The sequence below is a fragment of the Pleurodeles waltl genome, chromosome 1_1 (genome assembly GCF_031143425.1).
Source record: "Pleurodeles waltl isolate 20211129_DDA chromosome 1_1, aPleWal1.hap1.20221129, whole genome shotgun sequence".
Lineage (NCBI taxonomy): Eukaryota > Metazoa > Chordata > Amphibia > Caudata > Salamandridae > Pleurodeles > Pleurodeles waltl.
This window is the reverse complement of record NC_090436.1, coordinates 2,397,725-2,418,169: the sequence shown is the minus strand read 5'-3', so window position 1 is coordinate 2,418,169 and position 20,445 is coordinate 2,397,725. Positions and strand designations below refer to the sequence as shown.

General features: G+C 53.6%; 2 protein-coding genes across 5 annotated transcripts in view; one reads left to right on the top strand and one right to left on the bottom strand.

Moving 5' to 3' along the window:
• LOC138247234 (zinc finger protein 665-like) overlaps nucleotides 1-20,043 on the bottom strand; it is a 71,257-nt gene extending 51,214 nt beyond the window's left edge. For all 4 annotated transcript variants that reach the window (XM_069202054.1, XM_069202020.1, XM_069201990.1 and 1 more), the window contains exons 1-2: nucleotides 20,007-20,043; nucleotides 19,548-19,679 (exon numbers count right to left, since the gene is read on the bottom strand). The gene's annotated coding sequence lies outside the window, so the exon portion shown is untranslated. The remainder of the gene's footprint in view (nucleotides 1-19,547; nucleotides 19,680-20,006) is intronic.
• LOC138291639 (uncharacterized) lies at nucleotides 17,074-18,972 on the top strand. Its single transcript, XM_069230324.1, has one exon. The coding sequence runs from the start codon at nucleotides 17,074-17,076 to the stop codon at nucleotides 18,970-18,972; it is 1,899 nt and encodes a 632-aa protein (XP_069086425.1).
• Nucleotides 20,044-20,445: the final 402 nt, after the last annotated feature.

The window sequence follows — 20,445 nt, the reverse complement described above, 5'->3', positions numbered from 1 at the left end:
GGCTAGGGAACTAACACCTTCTAGAGGGGCGAGGGGTGCATTTGTTAACACGGTACCTGGGAAGGACACGCAGCCCAGGAGGTGGACTGCACAGGCCACTCTACTGAAAGGCTTACATTCAGACATTCTAGAAAGGAGGATGGTAAAAACTGACACTGAAAGAGCCCTAAACGAGCAGGCACCCACCTTAAAATGCTTACTTTAAGATGATGGTTAACCAACCCATTCAATAATGGCAAATAAGGAAAAAAAGTCAAGGGAGCACATCATTTGCTAAACAACCTGGTCGGGTAGGAGACCCAAGACTACAACACAGGACTGCTTTTTAGGAACATAACTTTCTAATATCACCAGATACTTTAACTGGTAAATTGTGCAGATTTTAGATGCTTGAATTAGGACACAGTGTAGTGGGAAGTAAATCCCAAAATGAACTCAGTGATTTTGGCAAAGCCCATACAGCCATCTTCTTGGTGAAACCACAAGTGTGCGGAGGGTCCTGGGAAGTGATAATGGAAGGCAGGCATCTGTACTGGGGGGGATCCCTAGGGATAGGGTGGGTGAGAAGGGGGCCTGTGCTTCACTTTTAGAAGTTAGGAATTGATTCTGGTCATCAATAATTACGCAGGACTATGAGGCCTAGTGGAGAAAGGGCCCTCCACCTGGGCTTCGCAGCGCTGGACTATCAATGTGAGCCACAGAGGAAGGCCCTTCCTTGGGCCTCACAGGCATTAGCGAGCGCTTTAAGACTCGAGAGAGGGCCACACCCTGGACTTGTAGCGGTAGACACCATCAGTGCAAGGCCCAGCGGAGGCCCCTCCCTCACTGGACACCATCAGTGCAAGGCCCAGTGGAGGCCCCTCCCCCACTGGACACCATCAGTGCAAGGCCCAGTGGAGGCCCCTCCCTCACTGGACACCATCAGTGCAAGGCTCACTGGACACCATCAGTGCAAGGCCCAGAGGAGGCCCCTCCCTCACTGGACACCATCAGTGCAAGGCTCAGGGGAGGCCCCTCCCTTACTGGACACCATCAGTGGAAGGCCCAGTGGAGGCCCCTCCCTCACTGGACACCATCAGTGCAAGGCCCAGGGGAGGCCCCTCCCTCACTGGACACCATCAGTGCAAGGCTCACTGGACACCATTAGTGCAAGGCCCAGTGGAGGCCCCTCCCTCACTGGACACCATCAGTGCAAGGCCCAGCGGAGGCCCCTCCCTCACTGGACACCATCAGTGCAAGGCCCAGGGGAGGCCCCTCCCTCACTGGACACCATCACTGGAAGGCCCAGTGGAGGCCCCTCCCTCACTGGACACCATCAGTGCAAGGCTCACTGGACACCATCAGTGCAAGGCCCAGTGGAGGCTCCTCCCCTTGGACCTGGCAGCATTAGTTAAGCACTTTGAGGCTCGGAGAAGGGAGCTCTAGCTTTGCCTTCGATGAATTGTGAAATACAAGAATCATTTTTTCAGTTATTTTCATGTCTGCAAACTGGCGTTGATGTCCCCATACACCACGGCCTTTGTGCAAAATCCCTCTTATGTTCCTTCATAGTGGCTTTTCAGGCTGCACATGGCCAAGGCCGTTCAATGAAAATGTACTTCTTTTGTGTGAAGAAGTAACTAATCATTCAATCATTATGCTAAAAGACAATCCACATACTTTTCTAGAAATGACTGATGGAAACTGTAGGATGTGTAAGTTATTATACCAAGTATACGGCCTGGGATGGGGTGATGGTTACTCTGAACACTGACATATCCGGACTTCCACTTTGCATCTTTCCTGATGCTCTTGGCCTCCTGGGTTCAGTGTCACCGCTGGTCCCTGACTCGCGTTTGACGCAGGTTTGGAGATCTAAGTGATGCTATGTGCTGCTATGTTTACTTCAAGGGCTCAGTTACACTAAGCTTCCTGGTGCTAGAGAAGACAACATAACGAGTCTAAAGAGAGAGAAATAGAAGATATTTGATAAAAGGCCAGGCTGCAGGGCTTCTCTGAGGTTCCCAATGTAGTCAGCTGCAGGGGAGCAGGATCAGTCATCACATGGAACTGGTCTAGTTGTTGCTCAGTTAGTAAGAACTGAGATCACACTGTACTTGGCTGAAAAGGTAAACATCTGGGGGTTAGAAAGGTAGGACAGTGGTGGTGCAATCCTGTATTTATGATTGTAAGGGCTGGATTTGAAGGAACTCTGGATCAGTGGTAGTCAGTGCAGGTTTCTTAGGGATGGTGGTGCCCTGTCCTGCCTAGAGATCTGTGGTAGTCAGTGCAGGTTTCTTAGGGATGGTGACGCCCTGTCCTGCCTAGAGATCAGTGGTAGTCAGTGCAGGTTTCTTAGGGATGGTTTCTTAGGGATGGTGATGCCCTGTCCTGCCTAGTGATCAGTGGTAGTCAGTGCAGGTTTCTTAGGGATGGTGGTGCCCTGTCCTGCCTAGAGATCAGTGGTAGTCAGTGCCGGTTTCTTAGGGATGGTGACGCCCTGTCCTGCCTAGAGATCAGTGGTAGTCAGTGCAGGTTTCTTAGGGATGGTGGTGCCCTGTCCTGCCTAGAGATCAGTGGTAGTCAGTGCAGGTTTCTTAGGGATGGTGACGCCCTGTCCTGCCTATAGATCAGTGGTAGTCAGTGCAGGTTTCTTTGGGATGGTGATGCCCTGTCCTGCCCAGAGATCAGTGGTAGTCAGTGCAGGTTTCTTAGGGATGGTGGTGCCCTGTCCTGCCTAGAGATCAGTGGTAGTCAGTGCAGGTTTCTTAGGGATGGTGATGCCCTGTCCTGCCTAGAGATCAGTGGTAGTCAGCACAGGTTTCTTAGGGATGGTGACGCCCTGTCCTGCCTAGAGATCAGTGGTACTCAGTGCAGGTTTCTTAGGGATGGTGATGCCCTGTCCTGCCTAGAGATCAGTGGTAGTCAGTGCAGGTTTCTTAGGGATGGTGACGGTAGTCAGTGCAGGTTTCTTAGGGATGGTGGTGCCCTGTCCTGCCTAGAGATCAGTGGTAGTCAGTGCAAGTTTCTTAGGGATGGTGATGCCCTGTCCTGCCTAGAGATCAGTGGTAGTCAGTGCAGGTTTCTTAGGGATGGTGATGCCCTGTCCTGCCTAGAGATCAGTGTTAGTCAGTGCAGGTTTCTTAGGGATGGTGACGGTAGTCAGTGCAGGTTTCTTAGGGATGGTGGTGCCCTGTCCTGCCTAGAGATCAGTGGTAGTCAGTGCAGGTTTCTTAGGGATGGTGATGCCCTGTCCTGCCCAGAGATCAGTGGTAGTCAGTGCAGGTTTCTTAGGGATGGTGGTGCCCTGTCCTGCCTAGAGATCAGTGGTAGTCAGTGCAGGTTTCTTAGGGATGGTGATGCCCTGTCCTGCCTAGAGATCAGTGGTAGTCAGCACAGGTTTCTTAGGGATGGTGACGCCCTGTCCTGCCTAGAGATCAGTGGTACTCAGTGCAGGTTTCTTAGGGATGGTGATGCCCTGTCCTGCCTAGAGATCAGTGGTAGTCAGTGCAGGTTTCTTAGGGATGGTGACGGTAGTCAGTGCAGGTTTCTTAGGGATGGTGGTGCCCTGTCCTGCCTAGAGATCAGTGGTAGTCAGTGCAAGTTTCTTAGGGATGGTGATGCCCTGTCCTGCCTAGAGATCAGTGGTAGTCAGTGCAGGTTTCTTAGGGATGGTGATGCCCTGTCCTGCCTAGAGATCAGTGGTAGTCAGCACAGGTTTCTTAGGGATGGTGACGCCCTGTCCTGCCTAGAGATCAGTGGTACTCAGTGCAGGTTTCTTAGGGATGGTGATGCCCTGTCCTGCCTAGAGATCAGTGGTAGTCAGTGCAGGTTTCTTAGGGATGGTGACGGTAGTCAGTGCAGGTTTCTTAGGGATGGTGGTGCCCTGTCCTGCCTAGAGATCAGTGGTAGTCAGTGCAAGTTTCTTAGGGATGGTGATGCCCTGTCCTGCCTAGAGATCAGTGGTAGTCAGTGCAGGTTTCTTAGGGATGGTGATGCCCTGTCCTGCCTAGAGATCAGTGTTAGTCAGTGCAGGTTTCTTAGGGATGGTGACGGTAGTCAGTGCAGGTTTCTTAGGGATGGTGGTGCCCTGTCCTGCCTAGAGATCAGTGGTAGTCAGTGCAGGTTTCTTAGGGATGGTGATGCCCTGTCCTGCCCAGAGATCAGTGGTAGTCAGTGCAGGTTTCTTAGGGATGGTGGTGCCCTGTCCTGCCTAGAGATCAGTGGTAGTCAGTGCAGGTTTCTTAGGGATGGTGATGCCCTGTCCTGCCTAGAGATCAGTGGTAGTCAGCACAGGTTTCTTAGGGATGGTGACGCCCTGTCCTGCCTAGAGATCAGTGGTACTCAGTGCAGGTTTCTTAGGGATGGTGATGCCCTGTCCTGCCTAGAGATCAGTGGTAGTCAGTGCAGGTTTCTTAGGGATGGTGACGGTAGTCAGTGCAGGTTTCTTAGGGATGGTGGTGCCCTGTCCTGCCTAGAGATCAGTGGTAGTCAGTGCAAGTTTCTTAGGGATGGTGATGCCCTGTCCTGCCTAGAGATCAGTGGTAGTCAGTGCAGGTTTCTTAGGGATGGTGATGCCCTGTCCTGCCTAGAGATCAGTGTTAGTCAGTGCAGGTTTCTTAGGGATGGTGACGGTAGTCAGTGCAGGTTTCTTAGGGATGGTGGTGCCCTGTCCTGCCTAGAGATCAGTGGTAGTCAGTGCAGGTTTCTTAGGGATGGTGATGCCCTGTCCTGCCTAGAGATCAGTGGTAGTCAGTGCAGGTTTCTTAGGGATGGTGGTGCCCTGTCCTGCCTAGAGATCAGTGGCAGTCAGTGCAGGTTTCTAAGAGGGATGGTGGTGCCCTGTCCTGCCTAGAGATCAGTGGTAGTCAGTGCAGGTTTCTTAGGGATGGTGACGCCCTGTCCTGACTAGAGATCAGTGGTAGTCAGTGCAGATTTCTTAGGGATGGTGACGCCCTGACCTGCCTATAGATCAGTGGTAGTCAGTGCAGGTTTCTTAGGGATGGTGGTGCCCTGTCCTGCCTAGAGATCAGTGGTAGTCAGTGCAGGTTTCTTAGGGATGGTGATGCCCTGTCCTGCCTAGAGATCAGTGGTAGTCAGTGCAGGTTTCTTAGGGACGGTGACGCCCTGTCCTGCATGGAGATCAGTGGTAGTCAGTGCAGGTTTCTTAGGGACGGTGATGCCCTGTCCTGCCTAGAGATCAGTGGTAGTCAGCGCAGGTTTCTTAGGGATAGTGATGCTCTGTCCTGCCTAGAGATCAGTGGTAGTCAGTGCAGGTTTCTTAGGGATGATGGTGCCCTGTCCTGCCTATAGATCAGTGGTAGTCAGTGCAGGTTTCTTAGGGATGGTGATGCCCTGTCCTACCTAGAGATCAGTGGTAGTCAGTGCAGGTTTCTTAGGGATGGTTTCTTAGGGATGGTGATGCCCTTTCCTGCCTAGAGATCAGTGGTAGTCAGTGCAGGTTTCTTAGGGATGGTGGCGCCCTGTCCTGCCTGGAGATCAGTGGTAATCAGTGCAGGTTTCTTAGGGATGGTGATGCCCTGTCCTACCTAGAGATCAGTGGTAGTCAGTGCAGGTTTCTTAGGGATGGTTTCTTAGGGATGATGGTGCCCTGTCCTGCCTATAGATCAGTGGTAGTCAGTGCAGGTTTCTTAGGGATGGTGATGCCCTGTCCTACCTAGAGATCAGTGGTAGTCAGTGCAGGTTTCTTAGGGATGGTTTCTTAGGGATGGTGATGCCCTGTCCTGCCTAGAGATCAGTGGTAGTCAGTGCAGGTTTCTTAGGGATGATGGTGCCCTGTCCTGCCTATAGATCAGTGGTAGTCAGTGCAGGTTTCTTAGGGATGGTGATGCCCTGTCCTACCTAGAGATCAGTGGTAGTCAGTGCAGGTTTCTGATGGTTTCTTAGGGATGGTGATGCCCTGTCCTGCCTAGAGATCAGTGGTAGTCAGTGCAGGTTTCTTAGGGATGGTGGCGCCCTGTCCTGCCTGGAGATCAGTGGTAATCAGTGCAGGTTTCTTAGGGATGGTGATGCCCTGTCCTACCTAGAGATCAGTGGTAGTCAGTGCAGGTTTCTTAGGGATGGTTTCTTAGGGATGATGGTGCCCTGTCCTGCCTATAGATCAGTGGTAGTCAGTGCAGGTTTCTTAGGGATGGTGATGCCCTGTCCTACCTAGAGATCAGTGGTAGTCAGTGCAGGTTTCTTAGGGATGGTTTCTTAGGGATGGTGATGCCCTGTCCTGCCTAGAGATCAGTGGTAGTCAGTGCAGGTTTCTTAGGGATGGTGGCGCCCTGTCCTGCCTGGAGATCAGTGGTAGTCAGTGCAGGTTTCTTAGGGATGGTGATGCCCTGTCCTGCCTAGAGATCAGTGGTAGTCAGTGCAGGTTTCTTAGGGACGGTGATGCCCTGTCCTGCCTAGAGATCAGTGGTAGTCAGCGCAGGTTTCTTAGGGATGGTGATGCTCTGTCCTGCCTAGAGATCAGTGGTAGTCAGTGCAGGTTTCTTAGGGATGATGGTGCCTTGTCCTGCCTATAGATCAGTGGTAGTCAGTGCAGGTTTCTTAGGGATGGTGATGCCCTGTCCTACCTAGAGATCAGTGGTAGTCAGTGCAGGTTTCTTAGGGATGGTTTCTTAGGGATGGTGGCGCCCTGTCCTGCCTGGAGATCAGTGGTAATCAGTGCAGGTTTCTTAGGGATGGTGACGCCCTGTCCTGCCTATAGATCAGTGGTAGTCAGTGCAGGTTTCTTAGGGATGGTTTCTTAGGGATGGTGGCGCCCTGTCCTGCCTGGAGATCAGTGGTAATCAGTGCAGGTTTTTTAGGGATGGTCATGCCCTGTCCTGCCTAGAGATCAGTGGTAGTCAGTGCTGGTTTCTTAGGGATGGTGATGCCCTGTCCTGCCTAGAGATCAGTGGTAGTCAGTGCAGGTTTCTTAGGGACGGTGGCGCCCTGTCCTGCCTGGAGATCAGTGGTAATCAGTGCAGGTTTCTTAGGGATGGTGATGCCCTGTCCTGCCTAGAGATCAGTGGTAGTCAGTGCTCGTTTCTTAGGGATGGTGATGCCCTGTCCTGCCTAGAGATCAGTGGTAGTCAGTGCAGGTTTCTTAGGGATGGTGGCGCCCTGTCCTGCCTGGAGATCAGTGGTAGTCAGTGCTCGTTTCTTAGGGATGGTGATGCCCTGTCCTGCCTAGAGATCAGTGGTAGTCAGTGCTCGTTTCTTAGGGATGGTGGCGCCCTGTCCTGCCTGGAGATCAGTGGTAATCAGTGCAGGTTTCTTAGGGATGGTGATGCCCTGTCCTGCCTGGAGATCAGTGGTAGTCAGTGCTCGTTTCTTAGGGATGGTGATGCCCTGTCCTGCCTAGAGATCAGTGGTAGTCAGTGCAGGTTTCTTAGGGATGGTGACGCCCTGTCCTGCCTAGAGATCAGTGGTAGTCAGTGCAGGTTTCTTAGGGATGGTGATGCCCTGTCCTACCTAGAGATCAGTGGTAGTCAGTGCAGGTTTCTTAGGGATGGTTTCTTAGGGATGGTGATGCCCTGTCCTGCCTAGAGATCAGTGGTAGTCAGTGCAGGTTTCTTAGGGATGGTGGCGCCCTGTCCTGCCTGGAGATCAGTGGTAGACAGTGCAGGTTTCTTAGGGATGGTGATGCCCTGTCCTGCCTAGAGATCAGTGGTAGTCAGTGCAGGTTTCTTAGGGATGGTGATGCCCTGTCCTGCCTAGAGATCAGTGGTAGTCAGCGCAGGTTTCTTAGGGATGGTGATGCTCTGTCCTGCCTAGAGATCAGTGGTAGTCAGTGCAGGTTTCTTAGGGATGATGGTGCCCTGTCCTGCCTATAGATCAGTGGTAGTCAGTGCAGGTTTCTTAGGGATGGTGACGCCCTGTCCTGCCTATAAATCAGTGGTAGTCAGTACAGGTTTCTTAGGGATGGTGATGCCCTGTCCTGCCTGGAGATCAGTGGTAGTCAGTGCAGGTTTCTTAGGGACGGTGACGCCCTGTCCTGCATGGAGATCAGTGGTAGTCAGTGCAGGTTTCTTAGGGACGGTGATGCCCTGTCCTGCCTAGAGATCAGTGGTAGTCAGTGCAGGTTTCTTAGGGACGGTGATGCCCTGTCCTGCCTATAGATCAGTGGTAGTCAGTGCAGGTTTCTTAGGGATGGTGGTGCCCTGTCCTCCCTATAGATCAGTGGTAGTCAGTGCAGGTTTCTTAGGGATGGTGATGCCCTGTCCTGCCTATAGATCAGTGGTAGTCAGTGCATGTTTCTTAGGGATGGTGACGCCCTGTCCTGCCTATAGATCAGTGGTAGTCAGTGCAGGTTTCTTAGGGATGGTGGTGCCCTGTCCTCCCTATAGATCAGTGGTAGTCAGTGCAGGTTTCTTAGGGATGGTGGCGCCCTGTCCTGCCTGGAGATCAGTGGTAGACAGTGCAGGTTTCTTAGGGATGGTGATGCCCTGTCCTGCCTAGAGATCAGTGGTAGTCAGTGCAGGTTTCTTAGGGATGATGGTGCCCTGTCCTGCCTATAGATCAGTGGTAGTCAGTGCAGGTTTCTTAGGGATGGTGATGCCCTGTCCTACCTAGAGATCAGTGGTAGTCAGTGCAGGTTTCTTAGGGATGGTTTCTTAGGGATGGTGATGCCCTGTCCTGCCTAGAGATCAGTGGTAGTCAGTGCAGGTTTCTTAGGGATGGTGGCGCCCTGTCCTGCCTGGAGATCAGTGGTAATCAGTGCAGGTTTCTTAGGGATGGTGATGCCCTGTCCTACCTAGAGATCAGTGGTAGTCAGTGCAGGTTTCTTAGGGATGGTTTCTTAGGGATGATGGTGCCCTGTCCTGCCTATAGATCAGTGGTAGTCAGTGCAGGTTTCTTAGGGATGGTGATGCCCTGTCCTACCTAGAGATCAGTGGTAGTCAGTGCAGGTTTCTTAGGGATGGTTTCTTAGGGATGGTGATGCCCTGTCCTGCCTAGAGATCAGTGGTAGTCAGTGCAGGTTTCTTAGGGATGGTGGCGCCCTGTCCTGCCTGGAGATCAGTGGTAGTCAGTGCAGGTTTCTTAGGGATGGTGATGCCCTGTCCTGCCTAGAGATCAGTGGTAGTCAGTGCAGGTTTCTTAGGGACGGTGATGCCCTGTCCTGCCTAGAGATCAGTGGTAGTCAGCGCAGGTTTCTTAGGGATGGTGATGCTCTGTCCTGCCTAGAGATCAGTGGTAGTCAGTGCAGGTTTCTTAGGGATGATGGTGCCTTGTCCTGCCTATAGATCAGTGGTAGTCAGTGCAGGTTTCTTAGGGATGGTGATGCCCTGTCCTACCTAGAGATCAGTGGTAGTCAGTGCAGGTTTCTTAGGGATGGTTTCTTAGGGATGGTGGCGCCCTGTCCTGCCTGGAGATCAGTGGTAATCAGTGCAGGTTTCTTAGGGATGGTGACGCCCTGTCCTGCCTATAGATCAGTGGTAGTCAGTGCAGGTTTCTTAGGGACGGTTTCTTAGGGATGGTGGCGCCCTGTCCTGCCTGGAGATCAGTGGTAATCAGTGCAGGTTTTTTAGGGATGGTCATGCCCTGTCCTGCCTAGAGATCAGTGGTAGTCAGTGCTGGTTTCTTAGGGATGGTGATGCCCTGTCCTGCCTAGAGATCAGTGGTAGTCAGTGCAGGTTTCTTAGGGACGGTGGCGCCCTGTCCTGCCTGGAGATCAGTGGTAATGAGTGCAGGTTTCTTAGGGATGGTGATGCCCTGTCCTGCCTAGAGATCAGTGGTAGTCAGTGCTCGTTTCTTAGGGATGGTGATGCCCTGTCCTGCCTAGAGATCAGTGGTAGTCAGTGCAGGTTTCTTAGGGATGGTGGCGCCCTGTCCTGCCTGGAGATCAGTGGTAGTCAGTGCTCGTTTCTTAGGGATGGTGATGCCCTGTCCTGCCTAGAGATCAGTGGTAGTCAGTGCTCGTTTCTTAGGGATGGTGGCGCCCTGTCCTGCCTGGAGATCAGTGGTAATCAGTGCAGGTTTCTTAGGGATGGTGATGCCCTGTCCTGCCTGGAGATCAGTGGTAGTCAGTGCTCGTTTCTTAGGGATGGTGATGCCCTGTCCTGCCTAGAGATCAGTGGTAGTCAGTGCAGGTTTCTTAGGGATGGTGACGCCCTGTCCTGCCTAGAGATCAGTGGTAGTCAGTGCAGGTTTCTTAGGGATGGTGATGCCCTGTCCTACCTAGAGATCAGTGGTAGTCAGTGCAGGTTTCTTAGGGATGGTTTCTTAGGGATGGTGATGCCCTGTCCTGCCTAGAGATCAGTGGTAGTCAGTGCAGGTTTCTTAGGGATGGTGGCGCCCTGTCCTGCCTGGAGATCAGTGGTAGACAGTGCAGGTTTCTTAGGGATGGTGATGCCCTGTCCTGCCTAGAGATCAGTGGTAGTCAGTGCAGGTTTCTTAGGGATGGTGATGCCCTGTCCTGCCTAGAGATCAGTGGTAGTCAGCGCAGGTTTCTTAGGGATGGTGATGCTCTGTCCTGCCTAGAGATCAGTGGTAGTCAGTGCAGGTTTCTTAGGGATGATGGTGCCCTGTCCTGCCTATAGATCAGTGGTAGTCAGTGCAGGTTTCTTAGGGATGGTGACGCCCTGTCCTGCCTATAAATCAGTGGTAGTCAGTACAGGTTTCTTAGGGATGGTGATGCCCTGTCCTGCCTGGAGATCAGTGGTAGTCAGTGCAGGTTTCTTAGGGACGGTGACGCCCTGTCCTGCATGGAGATCAGTGGTAGTCAGTGCAGGTTTCTTAGGGACGGTGATGCCCTGTCCTGCCTAGAGATCAGTGGTAGTCAGTGCAGGTTTCTTAGGGACGGTGATGCCCTGTCCTGCCTATAGATCAGTGGTAGTCAGTGCAGGTTTCTTAGGGATGGTGGTGCCCTGTCCTCCCTATAGATCAGTGGTAGTCAGTGCAGGTTTCTTAGGGATGGTGATGCCCTGTCCTGCCTATAGATCAGTGGTAGTCAGTGCATGTTTCTTAGGGATGGTGACGCCCTGTCCTGCCTATAGATCAGTGGTAGTCAGTGCAGGTTTCTTAGGGATGGTGGTGCCCTGTCCTCCCTATAGATCAGTGGTAGTCAGTGCAGGTTTCTTAGGGATGGTGGCGCCCTGTCCTGCCTGGAGATCAGTGGTAGACAGTGCAGGTTTCTTAGGGATGGTGATGCCCTGTCCTGCCTAGAGATCAGTGGTAGTCAGTGCAGGTTTCTTAGGGATGGTGATGCCCTGTCCTGCCTAGAGATTAGTGGTAGTCAGCGCAGGTTTCTTAGGGATGGTGATGCTCTGTCCTGCCTAGAGATCAGTGGTAGTCAGTGCAGGTTTCTTAGGGATGATGGTGCCCTGTCCTGCCTATAGATCAGTGGTAGTCAGTGCAGGTTTCTTAGGGATGGTGACGCCCTGTCCTGCCTATAAATCAGTGGTAGTCAGTACAGGTTTCTTAGGGATGGTGATGCCCTGTCCTGCCTGGAGATCAGTGGTAGTCAGTGCAGGTTTCTTAGGGACGGTGACGCCCTGTCCTGCATGGAGATCAGTGGTAGTCAGTGCAGGTTTCTTAGGGACGGTGATGCCCTGTCCTGCCTAGAGATCAGTGGTAGTCAGTGCAGGTTTCTTAGGGACGGTGCTGCCCTGTCCTGCCTAGAGATCAGTGGTAGTCAGCGCAGGTTTCTTAGGGATGGTGATGCCCTGTCCTGCCTAGAGATCAGTGGTAGTCAGTGCAGGTTTCTTAGGGATGATGGTGCCCTGTCCTGCCTATAGATCAGTGGTAGTCAGTGCAGGTTTCTTAGGGATGGTGATGCCCTGTCCTACCTAGAGATCAGTGGTAGTCAGTGCAGGTTTCTTAGGGATGGTTTCTTAGGGATGGTGATGCCCTGTCCTGCCTAGAGATCAGTGGTAGTCAGTGCAGGTTTCTTAGGGATGGTGGCGCCCTGTCCTGCCTGGAGATCAGTGGTAGACAGTGCAGGTTTCTTAGGGATGGTGATGCCCTGTCCTGCCTAGAGATCAGTGGTAGTCAGTGCAGGTTTCTTAGGGACGGTGATGCCCTGTCCTGCCTAGAGATCAGTGGTAGTCAGCGCAGGTTTCTTAGGGATGGTGATGCCCTGTCCTGCCTATAGATCAGTGGTAGTCAGTGCAGGTTTCTTAGGGATGGTTTGTTAGGGATGGTGGTGCCCTGCCCTGCCTAGAGATCAGTGGTAGTCAGTGCAGGTTTCTTAGGGATGGTGACGCCCTGTCCTGACTAGAGATCAGTGGTAGTCAGTGCAGGTTTCTTAGGGATGGTGACGCCCTGTCCTGCCTATAGATCAGTGGTAGTCAGTGCAGGTTTCTTAGGGATGGTGATGCCCTGTCCTTCCTAGAGATCAGTGGTAGTCAGTGCAGGTTTCTTAGGGATGGTGATGCTCTGTCCTGACTAGAGATCAGTGGTAGTCAGTGCAGGTTTCTTAGGGATGGTGGCGCCCTGTCCTGCCTAGAGATCAGTGGTAGTCAGTGCAGGTTTCTTAGGGATGGTGACGCCCTGTCCTGCCTAGAGATCAGTGGTAGTCAGTGCAGGTTTCTTAGGGATGGTGACGCCCTGTCCTGCCTATAGATGAGTGGTAGTCAGTGCAGGTTTCTTAGGGATGGTGACGCCCTGTCCTGCCTATAGATCAGTGGTAGTCAGTGCAGGTTTCTTAGGGATGGTGATGCCCTGTCCTGCCTGGAGATCAGTGGTAGTCAGTGCAGGTTTCTTAGGGACGGTGACGCCCTGTCCTGCATGGAGATCAGTGGTAGTCAGTGCAGGTTTCTTAGGGACGGTGATGCCCTGTCCTGCCTAGAGATCAGTGGTAGTCAGCGCAGGTTTCTTAGGGATGGTGATGCTCTGTCCTGCCTAGAGATCAGTGGTAGTCAGTGCAGGTTTCTTAGGGATGATGGTGCCCTGTCCTGCCTATAAATCAGTGGTAGTCAGTGCAGGTTTCTTAGGGATGGTGATGCCCTGTCCTACCTAGAGATCAGTGGTAGTCAGTGCAGGTTTCTTAGGGATGGTTTCTTAGGGATGGTGATGCCCTGTCCTGCCTAGAGATCAGTGGTAGTCAGTGCAGGTTTCTTAGGGATGGTGGCGCCCTGTCCTGCCTGGAGATCAGTGGTAATCAGTGCAGGTTTCTTAGGGATGGTGATGCCCTGTCCTACCTAGAGATCAGTGGTAGTCAGTGCAGGTTTCTTAGGGATGGTTTCTTAGGGATGATGGTGCCCTGTCCTGCCTATAGATCAGTGGTAGTCAGTGCAGGTTTCTTAGGGATGGTGATGCCCTGTCCTACCTAGAGATCAGTGGTAGTCAGTGCAGGTTTCTTAGGGATGGTTTCTTAGGGATGGTGATGCCCTGTCCTGCCTAGAGATCAGTGGTAGTCAGTGCAGGTTTCTTAGGGATGGTGGCGCCCTGTCCTGCCTGGAGATCAGTGGTAGACAGTGCAGGTTTCTTAGGGATGGTGATGCCCTGTCCTGCCTAGAGATCAGTGGTAGTCAGTGCAGGTTTCTTAGGGATGGTGATGCCCTGTCCTGCCTAGAGATCAGTGGTAGTCAGCGCAGGTTTCTTAGGGATGGTGATGCTCTGTCCTGCCTAGAGATCAGTGGTAGTCAGTGCAGGTTTCTTAGGGATGATGGTGCCCTGTCCTGCCTATAGATCAGTGGTAGTCAGTGCAGGTTTCTTAGGGATGGTGATGCCCTGTCCTACCTAGAGATCAGTGGTAGTCAGTGCAGGTTTCTTAGGGATGGTTTCTTAGGGATGGTGGTGCCCTGTCCTGCCTAGAGATCAGTGGTAGTCAGTGCAGGTTTCTTAGGGATGGTGACGCCCTGTCCTGCCTAGAGATCAGTGGTAGTCAGTGCAGGTTTCTTAGGGATGGTGATGCCCTGTCCTACCTAGAGATCAGTGGTAGTCAGTGCAGGTTTCTTAGGGATGGTTTCTTAGGGATGGTGATGCCCTGTCCTGCCTAGAGATCAGTGGTAGTCAGTGCAGGTTTCTTAGGGATGGTGGCGCCCTGTCCTGCCTGGAGATCAGTGGTAGACAGTGCAGGTTTCTTAGGGATGGTGATGCCCTGTCCTGCCTAGAGATCAGTGGTAGTCAGTGCAGGTTTCTTAGGGATGGTGATGCCCTGTCCTGCCTAGAGATCAGTGGTAGTCAGCGCAGGTTTCTTAGGGATGGTGATGCTCTGTCCTGCCTAGAGATCAGTGGTAGTCAGTGCAGGTTTCTTAGGGATGATGGTGCCCTGTCCTGCCTATAGATCAGTGGTAGTCAGTGCAGGTTTCTTAGGGATGGTGGTGCTCTGTCCTGCCTGGAGATCAGTGGTAGTCAGTGCAGGTTTCTTAGGGATGGTGATGCCCTGTCCTACCTAGAGATCAGTGGTAGTCAGTGCAGGTTTCTTAGGGATGGTTTCTTAGGGATGGCGGTGCCCTGTCCTGCCTAGAGATCAGTGGTAGTCAGTGCAGGTTTCTTAGGGATGGTGATGCCCTGTCCTGCCTAGAGATCAGTGGTAGTCAGTGCAGGTTTCTTAGGGATGATGGTGCCCTGTCCTGCCTATAGATCAGTGGTAGTCAGTGCAGGTTTCTTAGGGATGGTGATGCCCTGTCCTGCCTGGAGATCAGTGGTAGTCAGTGCAGGTTTCTTAGGGATGGTGATGCCCTGTCCTACCCAGAGATCAGTGGTAGTCAGTGCAGGTTTCTTAGGGATGGTTTCTTAGGGATGGCGGTGCCCTGTCCTGCCTAGAGATCAGTGGTAGTCAGTGCAGGTTTCTTAGGGATGGTGATGCCCTGTCCTGCCTAGAGATCAGTGGTAGTCAGTGCAGGTTTCTTAGGGATGGTGATGCCCTGTCCTACCTAGAGATCAGTGGTAGTCAGTGCAGGTTTCTTAGGGATGGCGGTGCCCTGTCCTGCCTAGAGATCAGTGGTAGTCAGTGCAGGTTTCTTAGGGATGGTGATGCCCTGTCCTGCCTAGAGATCAGTGGTAGTCAGTGCAGGTTTCTTAGGGATGATGGTGCCCTGTCCTGCCTATAGATCAGTGGTAGTCAGTGCAGGTTTCTTAGGGATGGTGATGCCCTGTCCTACCTAGAGATCAGTGGTAGTCAGTGCAGGTTTCTTAGGGATGGTTTCTTAGGGATGGCGGTGCCCTGCCCTGCCCTGCCTGGAGATCAGTGGTAGTCAGTGCAGGTTTCTTAGGGATGGTGATGCCCTGTCCTGCCTATAGATCAGTGGTAGTCAGTGCAGGTTTCTTAGGGATGGTGATGCCCTGTCCTGCCTAGAGATCAGTGGTAGTCAGCGCAGGTTTCTTAGGGACGGTGATGCCCTGTCCTGACTAGAGATCAGTGGTAGTCAGTGCAGGTTTCTTAGGGATGGTGATGCCCTGTCCTGCCTAGAGATCAGTGGTAGTCAGCGCAGGTTTCTTAGGGACGGTGATGCCCTGTCCTGACTAGAGATCAGTGGTAGTCAGTGCAGGTTTCTTAGGGATGGTGATGCCCTGTCCTACCTAGAGATCAGTGGTAGTCAGCGCAGGTTTCTTAGGGATGGTGATGCCCTGTCCTGCCTAGAGATCAGTGGTAGTCAGTGCAGGTTTCTTAGGGATGATGGTGCCCTGTCCTGCCTATAGATCAGTGGTAGTCAGTGCAGGTTTCTTAGGGATGGTGGTGCCCTGCCCTGCCTAGAGATGCTGAATATGAGGCACGAGGCAGCCTTCTGCATGAGATGATGTTGGCAGAGGAGTTTTTCAGGAATGGCTAAATAAAGAGCCTCAGTGTCATCCAACCAAGACTGATTCAAGACTCTGGTACAGTTACTTGCCAGTTGTTGAGGGTGTAGGATAAACATTTCTTCAAGATCTTGTGTTTGCCAAAGCACACAGCGGACATTTTACCACTCGCATTCCGAGCGATGGATGGTGTTGAGATGGATGTTGTGACTGAGTTCTTTGGTGGGGTGGGGGAGATTGCAGAGGCTCCGGACAGCCGGCTGCGAGCCAGGAAGGAGATGCTTTGGTCATTAGCAGCACCTTGGGTTGGTGGGATTCATCTTCAGGAAGTTGGAATACCTCCACTGATGCACTGAAGTGAGGCAGTTCATCTTCCATCTTGTGCAGGGCTCATATTCGCACTCGGTTTACACAGGCCATCATCATTTGATGCCCTCCGCATACATGTGGGCACTGAATGGTTGAGGCGACTGAATTAAAAAGCAGTATGGACATGATTGACGCTTGTAATTCAACTTCTCAGGTGTGGAATGAAGGTGGTAACTCCCTGATCTGCCGAGGGTCACACAGCGAGGGTCACCCGTGTGAGCGACCAATGCACCCAGCTTCACTCCTCCTCGGGGTTTGTCATGATGTGAAGATACTAAAGGCCGTTCACCGGTCAAGGAGCACTTGTGTCCCAACATCTGCACTGTCGACCCGTTGACACAGATCAACCGAAACAAGAAGGATCACCAGACCTGCCCGGCGTCCCCTCTGGGGTCCAGCTTGTCAGGGATCCAAAATATTCTTTTCAACAAACTGCCGGAGCTGTTTAGAAACCGTTTTTTCAAAGTTTTGCATTAAAATGGTACAAGGGAGACTGGCCAAAGCCTGTTGAGCTTTTATGGCATTTTTTCTTGCGAGGGGGAAATGCCTTGTGTGAGAGAGCAGGTAAACATCCCAGGGGTTCGGTTCTGATAAAGGGGGGGACGTTGCACACAGTCTTCTGGCCGCACACTGCAGGATCGCGGCGGTAACTGTGGTATCGAGACCAGCCCCCTCCATCGCTGGGAAAGAGTCCAGTTACCACAGTGCGGATATCTTGAGTTGTCACAGAAAGGTAACTGGGTGTGGGAATTTCTTCTGCCTGGAGGTTCTCTTGCCATAGTTTGCACTTCTTAAACATGAATTAAGCACAAATATTAAATATTTGTTTGGAGAGTTATAATGTAGCTGAGAGGTGAGGAAGCTGATGGTGATCGAAGTTCTAGTACAATACGAAAAAATTATTTCAACAGGATCGAAAGTAGTTTTTCTTGGATTTGCTGATGAACAAATTATTATAAATGATAGCTGTGTTCTATTATTTTTCAATACCAGCCTTTATTTCTTGAACCAGTTTCTGTTCTTCTAGATACGTTAATACTGGCCATGCTGGTAAAATACTTGGGAGGCCCAGCAGCCGCAGTCCCACACCGTGAGGCCACGGAACCGGACCCGCATCATCTACGAAGCCACGAGGGCGGCCCACCTGCCCACCGGCACACCTACCCACCGGCCCACCTGCCCACCGGCACACCTACCCACCGGCCCACCTGCACACCCGGACCACCTGCACACCCGGACCACCTGCCCACCGGCCCTGGACGAAGCCACGAGGGCGGCCCACCTGCCCACCTGGACCACCTGCCCACCTACCCACCTGCCCACCTCCCACCTGCACCACCGGCCCACCTGCCCACCACCGGCCCACCTGCCCACCTACCCACCTGCCCACCTCCCACCTGCCCACCGGCCCACCTGGACAAAGCCACGAGGGCCGGCCCACCTGCCCACCTGGACCACCTGCCCACCTGGCCCACCGGCCCACCTGCCCGCCTGCACACCTGCCCACCAGCCCACCGGCCCACCTCCCCGCCTGCCCACCTGCACCACCGGCCCACCTGGAACACCGGCCCACCTGCCCACCTGGAACACCGGCCCACCTGGACCACCGGCCCACCTGCCCACCTGCACCACCGGCCCACCTGGAACACCGGCCCACCTGCCAAGCGGCCCATCTGCCCACCTGTACACCTGCCCACCTGGACCACTGGCCCACCTGCCCACTGGCTGACCTGCCCACCTGGAACACCGGCCCACCTGGACCACCGGCCCACCTGCCCACCTGCACCACCGGCCCACCTGCCCACCTGCCCACCCTGCCCACCGGCCCTGGACGAAGCCACGAGGGCGGCCCACCGGCCCACCGGCACACCTGCCCACCGGCACACCTACCCACCGGCCCACCTGCACACCCGGACCACCTGCCCACCGGCCCTGGACGAAGCCACGAGGGCGGCCCACCTGCCCACCGGCCCACCTGGACCACCTGCCCACCTGGACCACCTGCCCACCTGGACCACCTGCCCATCTGCCCACCTGGACCACCGGCCCACCACCGACCCACCTGCCCACTGGCCCACCTGGACCACCGGCCCACCTGCCCACCTGGACGAACCCACGAGGGCGGCCCACCTGCCCACCACCGGTCCACCTGCCCATCTACCCACCTGCCCACCTCCCACCTGCACCACCGGCCCACCTGCCCACCTACCCACCTGCCCACCTCCCACCTGCACCACCGGCCCACCTGCCCACCTACCCACCTGCCCACCTCCCACCTGCCCACCGGCCCACCTGGACAAAGCCACGAGGGCCGGCCCACCTGCCCACCTGGACCACCTGCCCACCTGGACCACCGGCCCACCTGCCCGCCTGCACACCTGCCCACCAGCCCACCTGGAACACCGGCCCACCTGCCCACCTGGAACACCGGCCCACCTGGACCACCGGCCCACCTGCCCACCTGCACCACCGGCCCACCTGGAACACCGGCCCACCTGCCAAGCGGCCCATCTGCCCACCTGCACACCTGCCCACCTGGACCACTGGCCCACCTGCCCACTGGCTGACCTGCCCACCTGGAACACCGGCCCACCTGGACCACCGGCCCACCTGCCCACCTGCACCACCGGCCCACCTGGACCACCTGCCCACCTGGACCACTGGCCCACCTGCCCACTGGCTGACCTGCCCACCTGGACCACCGGCCCACCTGGACCACCGGCCCACCTGCCCACCTGTCCACCTGGGCCACCCGCCCACCTGCCCACCCGCCCACCTGCCCACCTGCCCACCTGGACGATGCGTTCTCCAGCGGGTCTCCGCACACCCTCAGCAAAGACACAGGCGGATGAATACATGAAAAATAAAATACTCATCTCTTTAAAGCTACATCATGATGCAGTGACAGTCCCCAAACCCGCTCCCCTTCCTGTCACACAGTGACTGAGGCTTTGAGCATCTCTCAGTTGCCTTTCAGCAAGGTTTGTGCAAAGTAAATACCACATATAATCACACACTAGTCTGGAAATAATTTGGTGACATTCAGTTAAAGATATACATTTTGGGGAGATCTAGGCTAAGCATTTCCACTGATTGTGTCTAATATAATGTACCTTCTCTTAAGAGAACTTTGTCAGTTATTATTTATGTTTTTCTTGCGTTGCTGCCCACACCAGGACAGCTGCTGCTTACAAAGTCTGCGACAGATGGCACTTCCTGTGATCTCGTTTCCTTGGTTGTCACACACTGAATGCACACTCCAGGGGCCTCACACATCCCCTTTCTGCCCGGGGCCCACAAATCCTAGATCCCTCCCTGATGGCCCCAGTTCCAGGTGGTTACTGGACTGACCCTGTTCTGGGTTACAAATCTCCTCAGGAGGGGACAACGTATAAGGACTGAGCTGTTGGCCCTCAGTCGCCCCATGAGGTGCCTAGAAGCTGGGGACTCAGGGGTTACACTACAGAAAGTATTGTCACTATGCAAAGACAAATAAACCCAAATGAACTGATACTCACGAAGTTCTGGAAGTTTGTGAAGAAGCCAGGGGGGAGCTTCACACCGCTTGTGCTTCACTCAGGAGGAGGAATGAGTCTCTTTCACCAGGGCTGCCGTCTCTGCCGAGTTACGTTTTTTCTTTTCTTTTTTCGCTAAACAGAAAAGTTTGATTACACAAGTTAAAACATTTTAAATTAAGAAAAATATTTCATTTAACAGATCAATGAACGCTAACTAAGTTGGTTAGGTGATCGCCGTTGGCATCTACTGTGATCTGTATGTTACAAGTGCTACTCTGGGCAGGGCCAACTCTGCCTGTCATCCTTCAAGGGCACAAGGGGTTCCCTTTAAATTAGGTCCTAGTGACGTCAGTTAATTGTAGTGCTACAAGCGGCATCAGGCAGTGAAACGCCTTTAAAAAACACAAACTATTATAACATTGCTAGACTAACTTTCACCAAAGAGCTGACACCACCCACCGTGGAGGGACCTTGAACATGTGCTCGCATAGGAAACTAGCGCGCATGCGCAAAGAAGGGATCTAAGGGAAACCACAGAAAGGAGCATGCGCAGAAAGGACGCTGTACAGAGCATGCGCAGAGAGGAGAAATCAACCAGAGAGGAGTCACTGTTCTACTGAGCATGCGCAGAGTAGAACCATCAGAAGCAGACCACTCACCTCACCTCTCACCCCCTGTCTAAGCCACCAGACCCTCACCCCCCTATCGCCCCCACTCTAAGGAACCAGAGACCTTTCACCCCCAGTCTAAGGAACCAGACCTCTTACCCCCGGTCTAAAGCACCAGACCCTCACCCCCAGTCTAAATAACCAGACCCCTCACCCACAGTTTAAGGAACCAGACCCCTCACCTGAACCAGTCGCTTTACCCCAAGTCTAAGAAACCAGATCTCCCCCCC

What these genes read in the sequence shown, in the direction of transcription:
- LOC138291639 (XM_069230324.1), top strand. Translation starts at nt 17,074, where the DNA reads ATGCTGGTAAAATACTTGGGAGGCCCAGCAGCCGCAGTCCCACACCGT.